The 19,163-nt window shown below is 31.5% G+C and overlaps 2 protein-coding genes across 2 annotated transcripts in view; one reads left to right on the top strand and one right to left on the bottom strand.

The window, feature by feature from the left end:
• LOC119610059 (putative transcription factor SOX-14) overlaps positions 1-8,743 on the top strand; it is a 32,109-nt gene extending 23,366 nt beyond the window's left edge. Inside the window, exon 2 of the mRNA XM_037965137.1 lies at positions 5,388-8,743. Coding sequence (XP_037821065.1) covers positions 5,388-7,358 — 1,971 coding nt within the window. The 3' untranslated portion in view covers positions 7,359-8,743. The remainder of the gene's footprint in view (positions 1-5,387) is intronic.
• A 3,999-nt stretch (positions 8,744-12,742) lies between these two features.
• The window catches only part of LOC119610062 (scavenger receptor class B member 1), a 36,129-nt gene continuing 29,708 nt past the window's right edge, over positions 12,743-19,163 (bottom strand). Inside the window, exons 3-8 of the mRNA XM_037965144.1 lie at positions 17,175-17,427; positions 16,939-17,112; positions 16,680-16,872; positions 15,477-15,855; positions 15,285-15,406; positions 12,743-14,074 (exon numbers count right to left, since the gene is read on the bottom strand). Coding sequence (XP_037821072.1) covers positions 13,697-14,074; positions 15,285-15,406; positions 15,477-15,855; positions 16,680-16,872; positions 16,939-17,112; positions 17,175-17,427 — 1,499 coding nt within the window. The 3' untranslated portion in view covers positions 12,743-13,696. The remainder of the gene's footprint in view (positions 14,075-15,284; positions 15,407-15,476; positions 15,856-16,679; positions 16,873-16,938; positions 17,113-17,174; positions 17,428-19,163) is intronic.

Below are 19,163 nucleotides of genomic sequence, written 5' to 3'. Positions count from 1 at the left end.
TTAGTTAGTTAGTTAGTTAGTTAGTTAGTTAGTTAGTTAGTTAGTTAGTTAGTTAGTTAGTTAGTTAGTTAGTTAGTAGTTAGTAGTTAGTTCCGTTCGTTCGTTTCGTTCGTTCGTTCGTTCGTTCGTTCGTTCGTTCGTTCGTTCGTTCGTTCGTTCGTTCGTTCGTTCGTTCGTTCGTTCGTCGTTTCGTTCGTTCGTTCTTCGTTCGTCGTTCGTTCGTTCGTTCGTTCGTTCGTCGTTCCTTCGTTCGTTCGTTCGTTCGTTCGTTCTTCGTTCGTTCGTTCGTTCGTTCGTTCGTTCGTTCGTTCGTTCGTTCGTTCGTTCGTTCGTTCGTTCGTTCGTTCGTTCGTTTTCGTTTTTCGTTCGTTCGTTCTTCGTTCGTTCGTTCGTTCGTTCGTTCGTTCGTTCGTTCGTTCGTTTCGTTCGTTCGTTCGTTCGTTCGTTCGTTCGTTTAGTTCGTTCGTTCGTTCGTTCGTTAGTTCGTTCTTCGTTGTTCGTTCGTTCGTTCGTCGTTCGTTCGTTCGTTCGTTCGTTTCGTTCGTTTTCGTTCGTTCGTTCGTTCGTTTCGTTCGTTCGTTCTTCCGTTCGTTCGTTCGTTCGTTCGTTCGTTCGTTCGTTCGTTCGTTGTTCGTTCGTTCGTTCGTTCGTTCTTCGTTCGTTCGTTCGTTCGTTCTTGTTCGTTCTTTCGTTCGTTCGTTCGTTCGTTCGTTCGTTCGTTCGTTCGTTCGTTCGTTCGTTCGTTTCGTTCGTTCGTTCGTTTCGTTCGTTCGTTTCGTTTTCGTTCTTCGTTCGTTCGTTCGTTGTTCGTTCGTTCGTTCGTTCGTTCTTGTTCTTCGTTTCGTTCGTTCGTTCGTTTCGTTCGTTCGTCGTTCGTTCGTTCGTTTCGTTCGTAGTTAGTTAGTTAGTAGTTAGTTAGTTAGTTAGTTAGTTAGTTAGTTAGTTGGTTAGTTAAAATACACTTACACCTATTGTGCGTTCACAACAAAGTCGCTTGTGGGAATCGGACACTGTCTACAACACTACCGACATAATCTTTAAAAGCTCCTTTCCTTCTGATGGAAAGAATAACAGAAACGTATATTTTGCAGTTTAAGTTTTAAATTTACAATATCTTTAACCTATTTTGTAAATTTAACAAAGTATTTGCTACATATTCAATTAATTATTTTCCCATTTCCCTTTATTTACTTTCACTCTTCACTACATACATACATAGGAAAAACCCCATTAAATTCATCAATTTTCTAGTGAATTAACAAAAAAAAAAATAAACTGTAAAATATAAAATTAAACATATTGTATCTTTTCACAAGCAATCTGTGTGACAATGTGTCTAGGAAAATTTTAACATGCAATTTCGATTGAAATGTGAAATGTGAAAAGTGATTTATATTAAATTCCATATAAATAAAAACACTCACTAATTAATTAAATGAATCACATAAATATGCATGTAAAGCATTATATCAATATGATTTTTCACAAAAAAGGAAATCATAATAAATTTATATTTAAATAAAATTAAAAAAAAAATTGCAATTTTCTTCTATTGTTCTATTGCAATCCGTTGGCATTCTACATTTATTTGTCGTATTGTGTTTATAAGGAAAATTATTTAATTTTTTTTTTTTCATATAAATATATTTTGTGTTCCTGGACATGATGATGAACGCATTTAGAGTCAAGCCAGGCCAGTCTAGTATATGTATCTGTCTGTCGATTGTGGGCTGTCAGTATAAATGTTTTATTTCTTCTTTTTACACACAATTTCCTTACAGGTGCAATTTGTTAAAAATACTTAAAAATGTACTCTTACGTACACGGGTTATTTTTTTGTTCTCTCTTCTTTCGTACATATATACGTACGTAATGTGTTTATATGTAAGAAGAAAATGTGTCTTCTACATGTCAACCACCCACTAAAAGTATAATGACCATAAAATATAAGAAAAGTACAATAAAAAAACAATGTATATTAAATACTGTGGAAAAATTATTCTCAGAAAATTTTATAATAAATAAAATACGACATAAAAACAAATTTTGCATGTAACGAAACTTTCTATGAATTCTAGAAGAAAAAAATTTATTTAAAAAATAATATATATTGAAAATTTATGGGGAAAATTGCTAGATTCTAATAAAGATTTGTTTTTTTTTCTCATTTTTTTGTAAATTTCACTTGCATGTCAGACAATTGGGAGACTTGTCAAATTGTTCTATTGGGAATTTAAATTTGTTTTTATATGACGTTTCATTAGTTGACAAATGTCATTGAAAGAAATATTGTTTTAAATTGCATAGATTTTTAAGACATTTCGAAGAATTTTTTAAATCATTTTTCCTACAGAGACATTTATAATTGAAAAGTATTTAATATTTACTTTTAATATTTTATTAACGGTTTACCCCCATATACATAAACAACATTTTATTTTATAAAAGGTTTAAAAATCAAAATTAACATAGAAAATTTAATTTATATTTGTTTATGAATATGACCTTTCTTAAACATTTGATGAAATTATTTTAATGAATTTTTAATAAAAATAATTATAAACCTAGTCCATTATCGGGCCTGTGGTGTACTCTTTGCTAGAGACTCTGTTTGGAATCGTTCACAACCTTTGGAGCCATCCTTTATTGATTATATCTTGGAAAGAATAACCTGTATATGAATACAGATAATAAAGTTATGCCTGTAGCCCGCCACTGGGTCTGTTATGCGCTCCTTTTCAAAATAATTATCCTCCTGGAAGTAACTCCTTACAATTTTCTAATCAATGTCCGGTATAACATCGCTCCCAAGGTGTTTGTAACTAATTTCGTTAAAGGCTTCACAATGGCTGAGAAATTGTTCCCATGACCATATTTTTTAGTTTATCTTGAGTATTTTATTATTACGCTAGACAATTTATATATCAAATGAGAGGTCTTTCGAATACCTTTCCTTTAGTGCATATATGTTTATACATAGTTTGTTAGAACCTCCAACTTCGTGTTAGCTTAGTTAGTTTGAAAGAAGGATATATATACGAAGAAATATCGGTCCTGTTGTGCACTCCTTTAACAGGGCCTCAGGTGCGAATCTAGCCCATGATCTCCGGTCTACCAAACTAGAACACTAACCTACCGGAGGCCACCATCAGCTTCGCAAGTAGGGAATATAATTCTACGACCTTATAAACTAGGATGAAATCTTTGTAACGCACAATAATATTGGTGCTATACCAACCTTAGCAATACCATACCAATCGACTTAGAATCATTTTCTGAGTCGATTTAGCTATGTCCGTCCGTCCATGTAAACCTTGCAATCAAACTACAGGTCGCATTTGAAATTTGATATATGATCTTCTATTGTCTCAGTGACGAAGCCTATTGAAAATGGTTATGATCGGTCCCTTATTTTACCTAGCCCCTATACAACTGAATCCCCGAAAAGGGCATGTAATCAAAGTCCTGATCGCAATTTTAAAGATAATTCAATGAAATTTTGCACATGATCTTCTATTATACTAGAGACGAATCCTATTGAAAATGGCTACCATCGGTCCAATATTTGACAATACAACTGAACCCCCGAATAGGGCTTTTAAGTTCATAATTATGTTCATTATACTCGTATCTTGACAAAAAGCTGCAAAACCAAGTTCTATACTAGCTTTCATGACCCGGTCGGCCTCGCCCGACAATAACTTCTTACTTGTTGTTAGATAGAACTGTCTTTAAACCCCCCCAACTACAGATCTAAATATACAACTATTTTAGCTTCTTTAATCTTTTTTCAGTAAGTATTATGGGATTTACCGATTTCTATGTTGACTTAAGTCCATTTGATAATCTTATTGGCAGCATGATTCATAAGTTAAAGTAACTTTAAAAACATTTAACTAGAATTAAATAATTTAAAGCAAAAATATGTGATAAAGCTTTAGCCGAAAGGTGTGAATTCCCCAAATCCATTAGAAAAAGGGAATTTTTGGAAATTAATAAAAATCAAGAAGTCGTAGTTTTTTTTTAAATATAAAAACAAGTCGTAATATTTATTCAAAATACCTAATATTTGACAAAGATGTCAATTAGATTTTCAAAACCTGCAAATGTTTAGCTACACATACACATGTATGCATGTATGTAGTAGAGTGGCGTAGTGTAGTAAAGTGTTGTGCATTTTTTTATTGATTTTAAATGTAGAATAATTGAAACATTTAATTAACATTTTCTATCTGCATAATTTCAACTAGATTTGCATGTTATTAACCAAGATTTCTAAAACGCAAACCCCACATACAGACACACACACACTCACACGTACATAATGCAAATTGCACGAGTAGGAGGTAAACAAATAAATCTATAATCTTAGAAGTTTATAATTCTATATCTATATACAGGGAGCTGCATATATGTACATATGTATGTACATACATACAGCGATATAGATAGATACAAAATGCGCAAAGTAAAGCAGTTAATATATTCCACAAGATATTATATAGATACATATGTATGTACATTTGTATGTATGTATGTAAGTATCTTTGTAGGAATTTGTTTTTTTTTTAAGGCTGTGTTGTGTATTCAGTACATTTATATGGTTTGTACTGTGTAAATATTTAACTTTTTTATTTAATGGATTTTTTTTAATAAACAATATTTAAATCAATTTATATTTTTTATGGGTTTTCTCTATATACAAATGATTTTTACACTTGTACACAACAAGTATCCATCCATCCATCTCTACATATGTTCATATGTATCTATACATATGTATAAGGCTGGTGTTATTGTTGTTGTTATTGCAATTTCTGATGTTATTATTTCTTAATGTTTTTGTTATTTCCATTTTTTTATTAATATTATTATTAATTTGCGAAAGTAGCTGCATTTGACAATGAAGTATTTTCTAAGTCATTGACCTTTTTTTTAGTAATCTTATCATAAGCGTTTTTTTTATATATAATTTTTTGAATTATTATTATTAATAATTTGTAGGGTATAACTTCTATACTTTGCTAGAAATATAATGTCTAAATTTTCTATGTATTTGCATACAAAATTACAAATACATCTAACTACAGGTGTGTACATGTATAAGGAATGATGATAGATAGACTTTATGTATACACAACAAATTTTTTATTTATTTATTTTATTTTATATTTTTGCTAAAAATGCACTTAATTTCAATTTGAAAGTCCATGTTTGCACTAGAGTGATAATGATAAAAGGAAACCAATGACTGATAATGTTCTAAAAAATTATTATTAACTTGCTAAACAAATAGAAAGTCTGCAGGCTTATTGCCAAATTGTCAAATTTTCATTAAAACGTAAATACAACTAATTGTAATATATTTTCTACTTTCTCTTTCGCAGACCAAGAAACATTCACCCGGTCACATTAAACGACCCATGAACGCATTTATGGTCTGGAGTCAAATGGAGCGTAGAAAGATTTGTGAAAAGACTCCCGATCTACACAATGCTGAGATCTCAAAGGAATTGGGCCGTAGATGGCAACAGTTGGGTAAAGAGGAGAAACAGCCCTATATTATTGAGGCGGAAAAGTTGCGCAAACTACACATGATCGAGTATCCCGACTATAAATATCGGCCACAAAAGAAACTCTCCAGGGCCAATTCGGCTGGTGGCAAAAGTACCAATGGCGATAGTCATAATGACAGCAACAATGAATTGAATTCCTCTTCCTCCTCCACCAATTCGCAGAGATCGCAAAACTCTGCTAGTACCACCGGCCCCAAGGCACCACGTAAAACCAAAAGGAATTCCACCAGCAGCAGCACTACAACTAGCAATTCCCTTAACTATGCCCCATCACCACCGTTTAAGAAACAAAGACACAACAGTACCAAATCTCTTAATCTCAGTACAGATTATGAAGATGACGATGTGATAACTTCGGCCAATTTAGATATTGACAGTAGTTATTTGAATGCAACAGCAACTGCTGGCAGTGATTACAATACAATTACCTCAAGCAATTTTTACACCTCAGATGATCTGAATTCGGATCTCAATAAGAATGTGATGCTACATGTTACCAATATGGATGACAATCAACAACAACAACAACAAAGACTTCCAGGTTTGGCAAGTCTAACGGCTGGTACGTTACACTTCAAAACCGAAACGGATAACAACAAGTATGAAGATAGTTTTTTGAAATTAATAAATCCTGATAGTTATTTTGAAAATTCGGTGGATTTGAAAGAAACAGACTGTGATGGCTTAGCGGATGTTTGTCCCAAATTAGGCCAATTGATAACATTGATAAATCCTTCCACGGACCTGCATACTAATACAACGCCCAATAACAACACTCACCAACACCAGCAACAGCAACACCACCAACAGCAGCAGCAGCACCATCAACAACAACAACAACGTTATGTAACTGATCTCATTGATGATAATGGCGGTGGCAGCATTGTTAACAATGATGCCAACTTGCATCCAGCCAGTCAGCAGTATTCAAATCTTAAATTCTCCCTCTTTAACTGCGATAATCTTAACAATGCCGACCTGCAGTCAACAACTGCCCATACATCTAGTAATTTACTTATATGTGATGATATTCTTAGAATGGACGATGAATCGTCCCAACAGCAAACGGACCACCACCACGAATGTTACGCCACACTCTCATGCACAAGTGCTAATTGTAAAAATAACAATTGCAACAACAACAACAAAACAAACCAAAATCAACAGAATAGTGCTAAAGACAACGCCGATCTACAGCAGCAGCAACAACAACAACAACAGCACAGCCATCATCATCAGCATCACCACCATCATCAACATCATTTAAACAGCAATGGTGCTGGCGGAGGGGCCGGCGATGGCAACAATGATTCGACACAAATGTTCTCTATACCTCCACAGCAGACGGTAACGATGAACATAGAAATACACAACAGCCTTGGACACTGCGTAAATAAGGATGACTCAGCAACATTCCATCTAGACGATAATATTGCCAACGCCACATCCTCCAATGCTATGCCCACTACGGTGACAATACCCTCCTGCTCGAGCGATGAGTGTTGCATGCTTAGCCAGCATTCAGCCCATCACCACTCACCACACATGGGTTTCTGTGGCCATTCGGCCTTTGCTGGCACCTCTGTGGAGGCAACAGTTAGTAGTATTTTCAATCCCGATCACAATTGTGATTCGGAGGCCATCATTGCAGCGGGCCACCAACAAAGTGATCTCAACTATACGACATTTGATACAAATCGTGCACTTTTCGATTTTACTCATGATGATTTACCACCATCTCAATCTATAAGTAGCCATTTAGAATTTAATTATAGATTCTAGTTTCCAAAACTGAATTAAATACTAAATATTTAAAAAAATATAAAAAAAAAGAAAAACAAACTCTAGTTTTAAGCGTGTCTCCGCCGAGTTTACATAATGGCTCGATTTTGTGTTGGATTGGTTTTATAGCGTTAGGAATTTATTTTCAAAAGAAAATGGCCACAGTTTAACCAACAAATTAAAAGTTTTTAACCTTAACTTGTAGCCATAGTTTAAACAGCAATTTGTACCTTAAAGGCTGCCATTTTAACTCAATTTTCTTAAAACCAAATTTAGCAGTTGTTTTTAATGTTTTCCTCTTTTACGGGTTACGAGTTAAAGGAAAGTTTAAACTTAGTTTAAACCTTGTATAGTTGTGATATATTTTATTGTTGGTTAAACTAGGAACTTTAGTAAATTAAACTGTGATGAAACTTTGTTGTTAGTATAAAAAAAATGAGGGAGTTTTCCTAGAAAAGTATTCCAATCTAAAGGATTAAAAAAAAGTAAACTTTAAAGAGCTGTTTTTCGATGCCAGTGTAAAACGGTTAAAGTGGCATATAAATAAAATATTTTTTTACAAAACTAAATTAGTGTTAGAAAACTACAACAACAAAAGTAATAAAAACTATAAATTTGAAATAATTTCAAAACATATTATCCACCCCCCCCCCATCTACATCTCTAAGTGTATTTTTTTTATATAAAATTTTAGTTTTTAACAAAAATATAAATGTCATACGAGTATAAATACTTTATTGCTAAATATGAAAAAATTAGTTTATACATATATTCTTATTAATATATTTACATGCTTAAGTTTTTAAAATTATATACAAATATGAAAGAAAAAAAAATTAATTTTAAGTTTTAAATATTACTAAATATACATTAAAAAAAAACAACCGTGCATAGTTATACATACATACAAACATATATTCATATATTAAAGAAATTAATTATTATACATTAAATAAAAATACCTAAATATAATTTAAATTTAATTACAACTTAAAAATTTTATTATGATTTTCTTCTTTTCTCCCAGAATTTGAAGTGAAAAAAATTAAATCCCTAATGTCCTCAGTTATAAAAAATTCAAGTCTTCTTTAATTGCTTTGAAAAAGAAAACCTAAAAATTTTATAAAAAAAAATTATTAAGAAATATTCTTATACCCATGTAGTAGTTTTTATAAACATTAAATTTTCTATTAGATTATCCTTTCCATTAACTTCCTTAACCATCCCCCCAAAAAAAACCCGCCCTTCCCTATTTGTAGTACTGCATAAAAATTTATTATATATACTAAAGGAAAAACCACAAAAAAAACTTATTTCAATAAAATTATTTTCAAATAAATTTGAATTGAAATTTATATTAAAAAAAAAATATATGAAAAATTACACAAAAATTATAAAAAAAAAACAATTCGTTTTTCTTAATGATCATGGAATGAGACATTTTCAACAAGGTTGTATTTTTAGTTTTAAAAATATAAATTATAATATGGCGGTCAATGTTATGTGTTTTTGTTGCATTTCCTCATATTTTGTGCGTTAAAACAGATTACCAGAGATTCTTAAAATGTTGGAAATAGTTGTAGTAATAAAAATATTGCGTTTTATAATTTGTACAATTGTATGCAGTTGTGGTCGTCAGCAATAGCAGCTTAACTGGAAAATTAGACTTTTAAATAATCACTCATTTATACTTTGAATATGTTATGAAATTTCTTAAAGAACTAGTATTTACAATTTATGAGAATTTCAGTAATAAGATCAAGGTCCAAATTACCGCCTATATGATCAAATAAGCTTTTATATTGAAATCCCATTTCAGTAACGAAATGAAGCTAAGACGTGCTGGATTTCTTGTTCGATATCGAGTGCCATCTCCAGCATATATGAGGTAATTGGGACCCTGATTTACATAATTGAGATTCATATGTTTCGCATCAGAATTTAAACTAAATCTTTACTTAACAAATGGATGTTAAAACATGAGTTTCAGTTTTGACGTTTAAGATATAAAGATATAGTCTTGACTATAGATCAGTCTATAGTCTTGACTATAGATCACTCTATGTTAGTTAGTTGGTTAGTTAGTTAGTTAGTTAGTTAGTTAGTTAGTTAGTTAGTTAGTTAGTTAGTTAGTTAGTTAGTTAGTTAGTTAGTTAGTTAGTTAGTTACTTAGTTAGTTAGTTAGGCCTCTATCGGGCCTGTTGTGCGCTCTTTTACCAGTGCCTCAGGTGGGAATCGAACCCACCACCATCGGTCTACCAGACTAGAACACTAACCTACCGGAGGCCAGATCAGTCTATAGTCTTGACTATAGATCAGTCTATAGTCTTGACTATAGATCAGTCTATAGTCTTGACTATAGATCAGTCTATAGTCTTGACTATAGATCAATCTATAGTCTTGACTATAGATCAGTCTATAGTCTTGACTATAGATCAGTCTATAGTCTTGACTATAGATCAGTCTATAGTCTTGACTATAGATCAGTCTATAGTCTTGACTATAGATCAGTCTATAGTCTTGATTATAGATCAGTCTATAGTCTTGATTATAGATCAGTCTATAGTCTTGACTATAGACCAATCTATAGTATTGACTATAGATCAATCTATAGTTTTGACTGTAGATCAGTCTATAGTCTTGACTATAGATCATTCTATAGTCTTGACTATAGATTAGTCTATAGTCTTGACTATGGATCAGTCTAAAGTCTTTACTATAGATCAGTCTATAGTCTTGAATATATATCAGTATATAGTCTTAACTATAGATAATTCTGTAGTGCTGACTATAGATTAGTCGATAATCTTGACTATAAATTAATCGATAATCTTGACTATAGATTAGTCGATAATCTTGACTATAGATTAGTCGATATTCTTGACTATAGATCAGTCTATAGTCTTGACTATAGATCAGTTTATAGTTTTGACTGTAGATCTGGGCCCAAATTATGGCATACGATATCGATCGAAATCTCCATTTAGATTCAGTTGAGATTTCGATCGATATCGTATGCCGTAATTTGGGGCCAGTCTATAGTCTTGTCTGTAGATCAGTCTATAGTGTTGACTATAGATTAGGCTATATTGTTGACTATAGATCAGTCTATAGTCTTGACTATTGATCAGTTTATAATCTTGACTATTAATCAGTCTATAATCGTGACTTTGGAACAATCTAATGATAAATATTATTTTTGAAGACCAATACCCACTGTTTTAAATAGTATCATTATACAGCATTATATTTTAAAAGTTTTAGGGCCACTGGAAATTAGTTTATTAGAATTTTGTCAAGCCTCAAAGTATACTCTATATTTTTTATGATAATTGTAACAACACACTTTTTTGCAGCAATTATGGATATTGTAGGTCGACAATTTGTTGTCAGTTTGCAGAATGTCAAGGTACTTGTGAAAACCATTTGACATTTTGCCGAATTCCTTACGCAAAATTTGGTGAATTGGTCGACGCTGTCATCTCATATTCATGTTGAGTTTGCAAAGTCTAAAAATTTCAGTTAAAACTCGGAAAATTTTGCTGCTTTCAACACACAAACATGTGTATTCCTTATAGGGACAGATTTTACTGATCAATTTTGAAAAACAATATCCCAAATGGACGAAAGCTTTCCCAGAGTTTATTTAGCGGAACACAATAAAATATTATCTTTAGGAAAGAAATTTTAAACTAATTACCGCTTTTTCGCGCTAATTGCCTTTAGTGCTGACTTTAATGATTGATTATAGAGGTATAAAAAACGGAAAACTTATTCAGTTTAAAAGAATTTTAACAATTATTTACTTATTTATTGTTATTAAATAAGTGTTGAGTAGTGTGACTGTTTAGAAATGAATTAAGCAATTGAAGTATTTTTTGTTTAAAGTGGCGTAAGCAAACATAAAGTAATTAATGAATTCTACTTAAAGAATGTGGAGAATTTTTAATTTTTGTAATATTTTTAAAAATAATAGGTTAACTGCCATATTTTTATTCTTTTTGACAAAAAGCCTGCAGGGTATGCCTCTAAGCCACGCATGGTCGGTCACTGAAATATGAAGAGACTATGGCAGTATCAAGTGGTTAGCTATATTACGCATTCATACCCCCTTTAGCACTCGCTACTACATCCCCAAAATTCAGTCTATAGTTTGAATATTGTCCATTCAACTTTCTCGACTATTGTTCTATCTATAATCTTGACCAAGTCCAGTCTATAGTCTGATAATAGTTTATTCTACAGTCTTGACTAAAGTATCTTATATAGACCAGCCTATAGTCTTTACTATTTTTCAGTTTATATTATCAGCTATAGTCCAGTCTATATATATTATAGTCCATTCTACAGTCTTGACTAAAGTCCAGTCTTTTGTCCTGACTGTAGTCTATAGTCTAATTAAATTAAAGTCCTATAATCTTAACTTTAGACCAATATATAGTCTTGGCTAGGAATAGTTTATAATTCTATCTATAGTCTTGACTATAGTCCAACCTATACTTTTCACTATAGTCCAGTCTGGTCAAAATTAAGTCTATAGTATAATTAATGTCCTTTCTACAGTCTTGACTATAGTTCACTAAATCCAGTATATAGTCTAATCCTGTAGTCTTTACTATTGTCTAACATATAGTCTTAACTTTAGACCAATATATAGCCTTGACTAGTCCAATCTATACTTCCCACTATTGTCTAGTCTGGTCTAAATTCAGTCTATAGTATATTTAATGTCCATTCTACAGTCTTGACAATAGTTCACTATAGCCTATAGTCTTGAATAAAGTCCAATCTATAGTCATGACTGGGAATAGTTTATAATCCTATATATAGTCTTGGCTATAGTCCAATCTATAGTTCACTATAGCCTATAGTATTGTACAAACTCCAATCTGTAGTCATGACTATAGTTTAGTTTATAGTCTTCGCTATATTTAGTCCTCTTTGTTATGTTGTCTATAAACTTATATATAGTCTTAACTGTAGTCCAGTCTATAGTTTCCACTGTAGTACAGTTTATAATCTAGACTAAATCCATTCCATTCTACTGTCCACTATAACTTATAGTCTTAAATAAAGTCTAATCTATAGTCATCACTATTATCTTAACTTTTGACGAAAGCTTGAAGGTTGAGCTTTCTAACGCGTTATATCTTTCCCCACCTCTTCAAAGTACATAGTTTCCAAAAAATCTATTTCTCCGGTTTCACTAATCAGTTTTTTCCCAATTTCCTCATTAAATTTTTAATGATTTCAACATGTAAATTATGTAAAAAAATAAAACCAATTTTTAAATAAAAATTTATCTTTTACATCACTTCAATATATATATTTAGCATTAATTAAAAAAAATCTGCAACTATTACAATAATAATCTAAAGTTAAACTTAAGTTTAAAAAAAATGTTTATTTGTTCAGTTTTGTTTATGATGTTTCGACTTTTATTTTAAATATTTTGTATAAAAAATTTTATGTTTTTTTATATATATATTGTGACTCTTCTGACCTTAAACCTTAAATTAAAATAAAAATAATGTAGAATTTATTTTCTTTTGTAAATAAAATATTAAGCCCAAAACAAACAAAAAAATATGCTATTTACTAGTTCTACTTATTAACTAAAAAAATATATAATAATAATTAATAAACAACAGTTTAAAGAAATTTTATATAAAAAATAAAATATTTATAAATGAATGTATGGAGTTTTTTTTTTATACAATTTGTGACGCCAAGTCGTTTTAATCGTTAATTAAAATAATAAAATTATAGTTTTTTTGATCTTAAAAATGTCTTTATTTTGTGCTCGTTACGGATCACAGTGAACTGTTGGTTTAAAGAAAAGCAGAATTATACAATTCTTGTTTCCTCCTCTTTTCTTTTAATTGACATAATAAACATGATGATATTTTATAAGTACAGGGTGTGAAAAACACATGAAGGGATCTAGGGGAGGGGGAAATGTAGGGGGAATCAAACTGTAAAGTTTGAAAGAAAACTTAACAAACTATAAATATATTTATAAAAAAACATATGCCACCCACTTTAAAAATTTTAAAATATTTGTAATAGAGTTTTGCGTATTTCACTTGCCATAACCCTAAAATATTAATTCGCATAAACTTTGACTCTTTTTCGTTTTACTTTTTTTAAATTTATACAGAAGCAGTTATAATAATAAGTACTTTGCTTTCTTTTTAATAAATTGTATACAAATATAGTATATATGTATATAGTAGACCTAACTTATTTTTACATAGCAATAGAAAAGAGAGTGATCGTATGAAGGAGGAGGCTGTAGGGAAGTTTGGGAAATGTAATGATGATATGTTTTTTTTTCTCTAATATTTTTGTTTTTGTTCCTTCGCCTTCTTTTTCTGCATATCGATTTGTGCGGTGGCCAAATAATTGGAACCCTCTAAATGCAAAGTACTTTGTCTGTGAGAGTTACGTATTAAACAAAATACCGATATTAGAAGGAGTAAAGCGCCGAGTGCAAAGAATACTATTATCAAAATAACACGTATTTTGGGAGGTACTGTAGCGGCAAAGTTCATTAGGTCGGTGATTTCATCGGGCAGACTGTCAATACCTTCTTCAAACCACAATATGGGGAAAATGATATCGGGGAAATTGGCCACTTGTTTAATATCGAACACTTGACTGACGGCCAAGTTAATTTGTACGCGAGCACGTGCTCTTAGGGTGGTACCCATATCCTGGAGGGAGAAAAAGAAGAAATAATATTGTTATAAGTAGTGTTTGCATGAGAATTTAGGGTTGTTAAAGTCCAGTCTAAACCATAACCCTGTTTATAGTATAAGCGTTAGTCCAGTCTATAGCCGAAAAAATAGTCTAGGCTATGGACTGGACTACAGTGTACTATAGTCTAGACTATTATAGGATTATAGTCTATTCTATAGACTAGACTAGGGTTCATCCTATTATCATGTCTATAGTTTAAATTATAGTCCAGTCTATAGTCTACAATATAGTTCAGTATGTAGTTTACTCTACACTACAACCTATAGACTAGACTATAGTCCAGTCTATAGTCTACACTATAGTCCAATCTATAATATAGACTATAGTCCAGTCTATAGTCCATTCTATAGTCCAATCTATATGTATAGACTAGATTATAGCCATAGTCCTGTCTTTAGTTTGAACCATAGTCCAGTCTATAGTTTAGACTTTAGTCCAGTCTATAGTATAGACTTTAGTCCAGATTATAGTCTAGACTTTAGTCCAGTCTATTCTAGACTTTAGTCCAGTCTATAGTCTACACTATAGTCTAGTCTATAATCTAGATTGTAGTCCAGTCTATAGTCTATACTACAGTCCAGTCTATAGTCTACATTATAGTCCAGTCTATAGTCTACATTATAGTCCAGTCTATAATCTAGACTATAGTTCAGTTTATAATCCATTCAATAGTTCAATCTATGGTCTAGACTATTGTTCTGTGTGTAGACTAGAATATAGCCATAGTCGTGTCTATAGCTTAGACTTTAGTCCAGTCTACGGTTTAGAATTTAGTCCAGTTTATAGTCTAGACTTTAGTCCAGTCTATAATCTAGAGTATAGTTTAGTCTATTGTCAAATCTTTAGTCTAGACTATCGTCTAGTGTATAGTCTAGATTACAGCCATAGTCCTGTCTATAGTTTAAACCATAGTCCACTCTATAGTTTATACTTTACTCCAGTTTATAATTTAGACTTTAGTCCCGACTATAGTCTAGACTTTAGTTCAGTGTATTCTAGACTTCAGTCCAGTCTGTTCTAGACTTAATCCAGTAGTCTAGCCTTTAGTCCAGTCTATAGTCTAGACTTTAATCCAGTCCATAGTCTAAATTTTAGTACAGTCTAGAGTCGAAACTTTAATCCAGACTATAGTTCAAATGATCTATTCATGAAACAAAAACTTACAGGTTGTACATCAATAAAAAGTTGATGTTTCTCCTTTTCTGGTGGTGAAATGCCATCAACAGCGGTACGCAAACTATCATCGGCCAAATAGAAATGGGGGAAACTTAACATAATAGGAGAATCTACAGAAAAACAACAACAAAAGTTAAAACAAATGCCGTTCCTTAAAACATTTCCTCTGTTCACAATTACCATATTGACACAACGAAACATTGAATAAACCATTTGGTGCACAGGAAGGCTGACCGGCAGGACAGAAACACATATTATCGGGATTTGATTCAACATCAGCGAACACATTGGTGGGTGGTGTAAAACGGAAACCCTTAACACCGGCCTTAGTCTCAACAGTTTTCTCATAGACTAGCGGTAAAAGACGACACAAGTCTTTGTCGTAAATGTGTAGAATGCGATCTTCTTGGATGTGAGGTGGGAAGATGGAGCCGTCAGTGCCATTTAAAACATTACATTCATCCGATAACCAATGAGGTAGATGTGAACGACCATTGTACTTGTCAATAATACCGAATTTGGTGACGTCATCGACGCCACTAAAGATAGTAACACGATCCTGAAACAAAGAATTTTTCATTTTAATAAAAAATTACCAGGAATGCGCCGTTTTCTTTGTTTAGCTATAATTTTTTTATTGTTTCCTCTTTTTTATTGCCGATTTAAGGAGGGAATTAAAATTGTAAATATTTTTCTGTGAAAATAAATACTTTATGGGTATTGTTGTAGTTTTGTTTAATAATTTACATTAATTAGCGTCTGTCATATGTTTTTGTGTGCAATTATTCTTTAAAAATATATATTTTTAAATTAAAGACTTACGTTAAACAATATTCTTTTGTTATAATAATGTAGCCGCCGGTGGTTAAGAAATTTTTTATTGTTTATAAAATTTTGCAAAATAACATAAAAATTTTTTGTGTAATTTTTAGCACCTACAAATATGTAGTTTTATTTTGAAATACTATTTTTAAATCAAAATAATATTTTACCGGTAAATAGTATAAACAAATATGGCAAAATAGATTAATGAATGAATGAGTTGGTTGTTTCATTTAAATGTTAAATTATTTATGTATTCATTCCATATTATTTAACAAAATTTTACTATATTTATGCAATACACAACATGGAAGTTTTATGAAATCACGTTTTCTTAAAAGATATTGAACATTTCGATAAAAAAAAGAAAGTCTTAATCATGATGACTCAAATTTTTTTATGATTTCTTTAAAACAAACAAATAAATTACTTAATACGTTAATTTGATATAAAATATATAATTTTGTTGAAAAATTTTATAACAACTGCTGCTCAATTATATTGTTAAGCCTCAGATTCTTTTATATCAGCTAACTATATAAATTTTTTTCTACAACTTACTGTTGATGTGCCATTTTTGCCATACATCAAACCAAACTCTTCATAGGGCAGTTTCTGTTCTTTGGGTACAACATCTTTGGCCAATTTTAAAAGAGGATCTTCATAGCCCCACAATAGCTGACCCACCGACACTTGTACAAAAGGCTTAATTTTCAAAATATCCATAATACTAGCCATGGCCAAACGTAAAAATCTAATAAAATCGCAAATTAATTAATAAACAAATAAATTTAAATAAACAAAATCTCTAAAAACTTACCTGGCAGCATGTTTACTTTGTGAAGTGGCACTCAACATGGGTATATTAGGTACAATAACCACATCATCATCGGAACCGGCAGATAATTCTTCACGGAAGATATAAATTTTCTTGAGATTATAACTCAAGGTGCCATTATCATTTTGTACAATATTAACTTTTTCCCAAGATTCTCTAAAATATAATTTCTTTTAGTCTTTATATTCATTTCAGTTCTTTTTTTCTTCAAAACTTACGTATACACATAGGGACCCACTTCATCCACAATAGGCTTAGAGCCATTACTTAAAAACTCATTGGCATTTGTGACATTATATACATAAACGGAAATTTTTGGTTCTACTGGTGGTTTCGACCACCAGCCATATGTTTGTCCACCCGGCTTTAAGGCCACCTGAGAATTTATGATCACATTAATTAAAGCGTAAAATTGACAGGCCACCAGTATGCCCAAGATCAGCAGACACACGGAAACTCCTATTGTGAACCCTGTAGGGGAGAAAAAAAACAAAGAATTCTTCAGTCATAATACATAAAAATAAAAATTTAGTATATACATAAATTGTAGTAATAATTCTTACAAATTAAAACAACAGCAATATAATTATTATTATTTATCTTTATTATTAATACTTAAGCGCCTGATGAATGATCATATAAGTATACAGTAGGCAACAACCAATGAGTGCGCAATATTTACTGACAATTCACAGATACGGTAACAATTTAATAAAAGACTAGACTAAATACTAGACTATAGACTAGACCATAGACAAGACTATAGACTAGAATATAGACTAAACTATAGACTAGACTAGACTAAAGGCTAGACTATAGACTAGACTATAGACTAGATTTTAGACTAGACTAGACTATAGACTAGACTATAGACTAGACTATAGACTAGACTATGGACTAGACTATAACTAGACTATAGACTAGACTATAGACTAGACTATAGACTAGACTATAGACTAGACTATAGACTAGACTATAGACTAGACTATAGACTAGACTATAGTCTAGACTATAGACTAGACTATAGACTAGACTATAGACTAGACTATAGACTAGACTATAGACTAGACTATAGACTAGACTATAGACTAGACTATAGACTAGACTATAGACTAGACTATAGACTAGACTATAGACTAGACTATAGACTAGACTATAGACTAGACTATAGACTAGACTATAGACTAGACTATAGACTAGACTATAGACTAGACTATAGACTAGACTATAGACTAGACTATAGACTAGACTATAGACTAGACTATAGACTAGACTATAGACTAGACTATAGACTAGACTATAGACTAGACTATAGACTAGACTATAGACTAGACTATAGACTAGACTATAGACTAGACTATAGACTAGACTATAGACTAGACTATAGACTAGACTATAGACTAGACTTTAGACTACACTATAGACTAGACTATAGACTAGACTATAGACTAGACTATAGACTAGACTATAGACTAGACTATAGACTAGACTATAGACTAGACTATAGACTAGACTATAGACTAGACTATAGACTAGACTATAGACTAGACTATAGACTAGACTATAGACTAGACTATAGACTAGACTATAAACTTGACTATAGACTATACTATAGACTAGACTATAGACTAGACTATAAACTTGACTATAGACTAGATTAGACTATAGAGACTAGACTATAGACGAGACTATAGACTAGACTATAGACTAGAATATAGACTAGACTATAGACTAGACTAAAGACTAGACTATAGACTAGACTATAGACTAGATTATTGACTAGACTATAGACTAGACTGTAGACTAGACTATATAATAGACTATAGACTAGAATATAGACTATAGGCTAGACTATAGACTAGACTATAGACTTGACTATAAACTAGACTATAGGCTTGACTATAGACTAGACTATAGACTTGGCTATAGACTAGACTATAGACTTCACTATAGACTAGACTATAGACTACAGTATAGACTAGACTATAAACTAAACCATAAGACTATAGACTATAAACTTAATACTAGATATACTATAGACTAGGTTATAGACTGGACTATAAACTAGACTATAGACAAGACTATAGAATAGACTATAGACTAGACTGTAGACCAGACTATAGACTATTCTATAGTCTAGACTATACACTAGACTATAGACTATTGACTAGACTATAGACTAGTCTATTGACTAGATTATAGACTAG

Source organism: Lucilia sericata, unplaced genomic scaffold (genome assembly GCF_015586225.1).
Source record: "Lucilia sericata isolate MDLA Ls3-8-SP2 unplaced genomic scaffold, ASM1558622v1 Contig001109F_arrow, whole genome shotgun sequence".
NCBI lineage: Eukaryota > Metazoa > Arthropoda > Insecta > Diptera > Calliphoridae > Lucilia > Lucilia sericata.
Note: the sequence above shows the minus strand (reverse complement) of the source record. Positions and strands in the feature narration are given on the sequence as shown.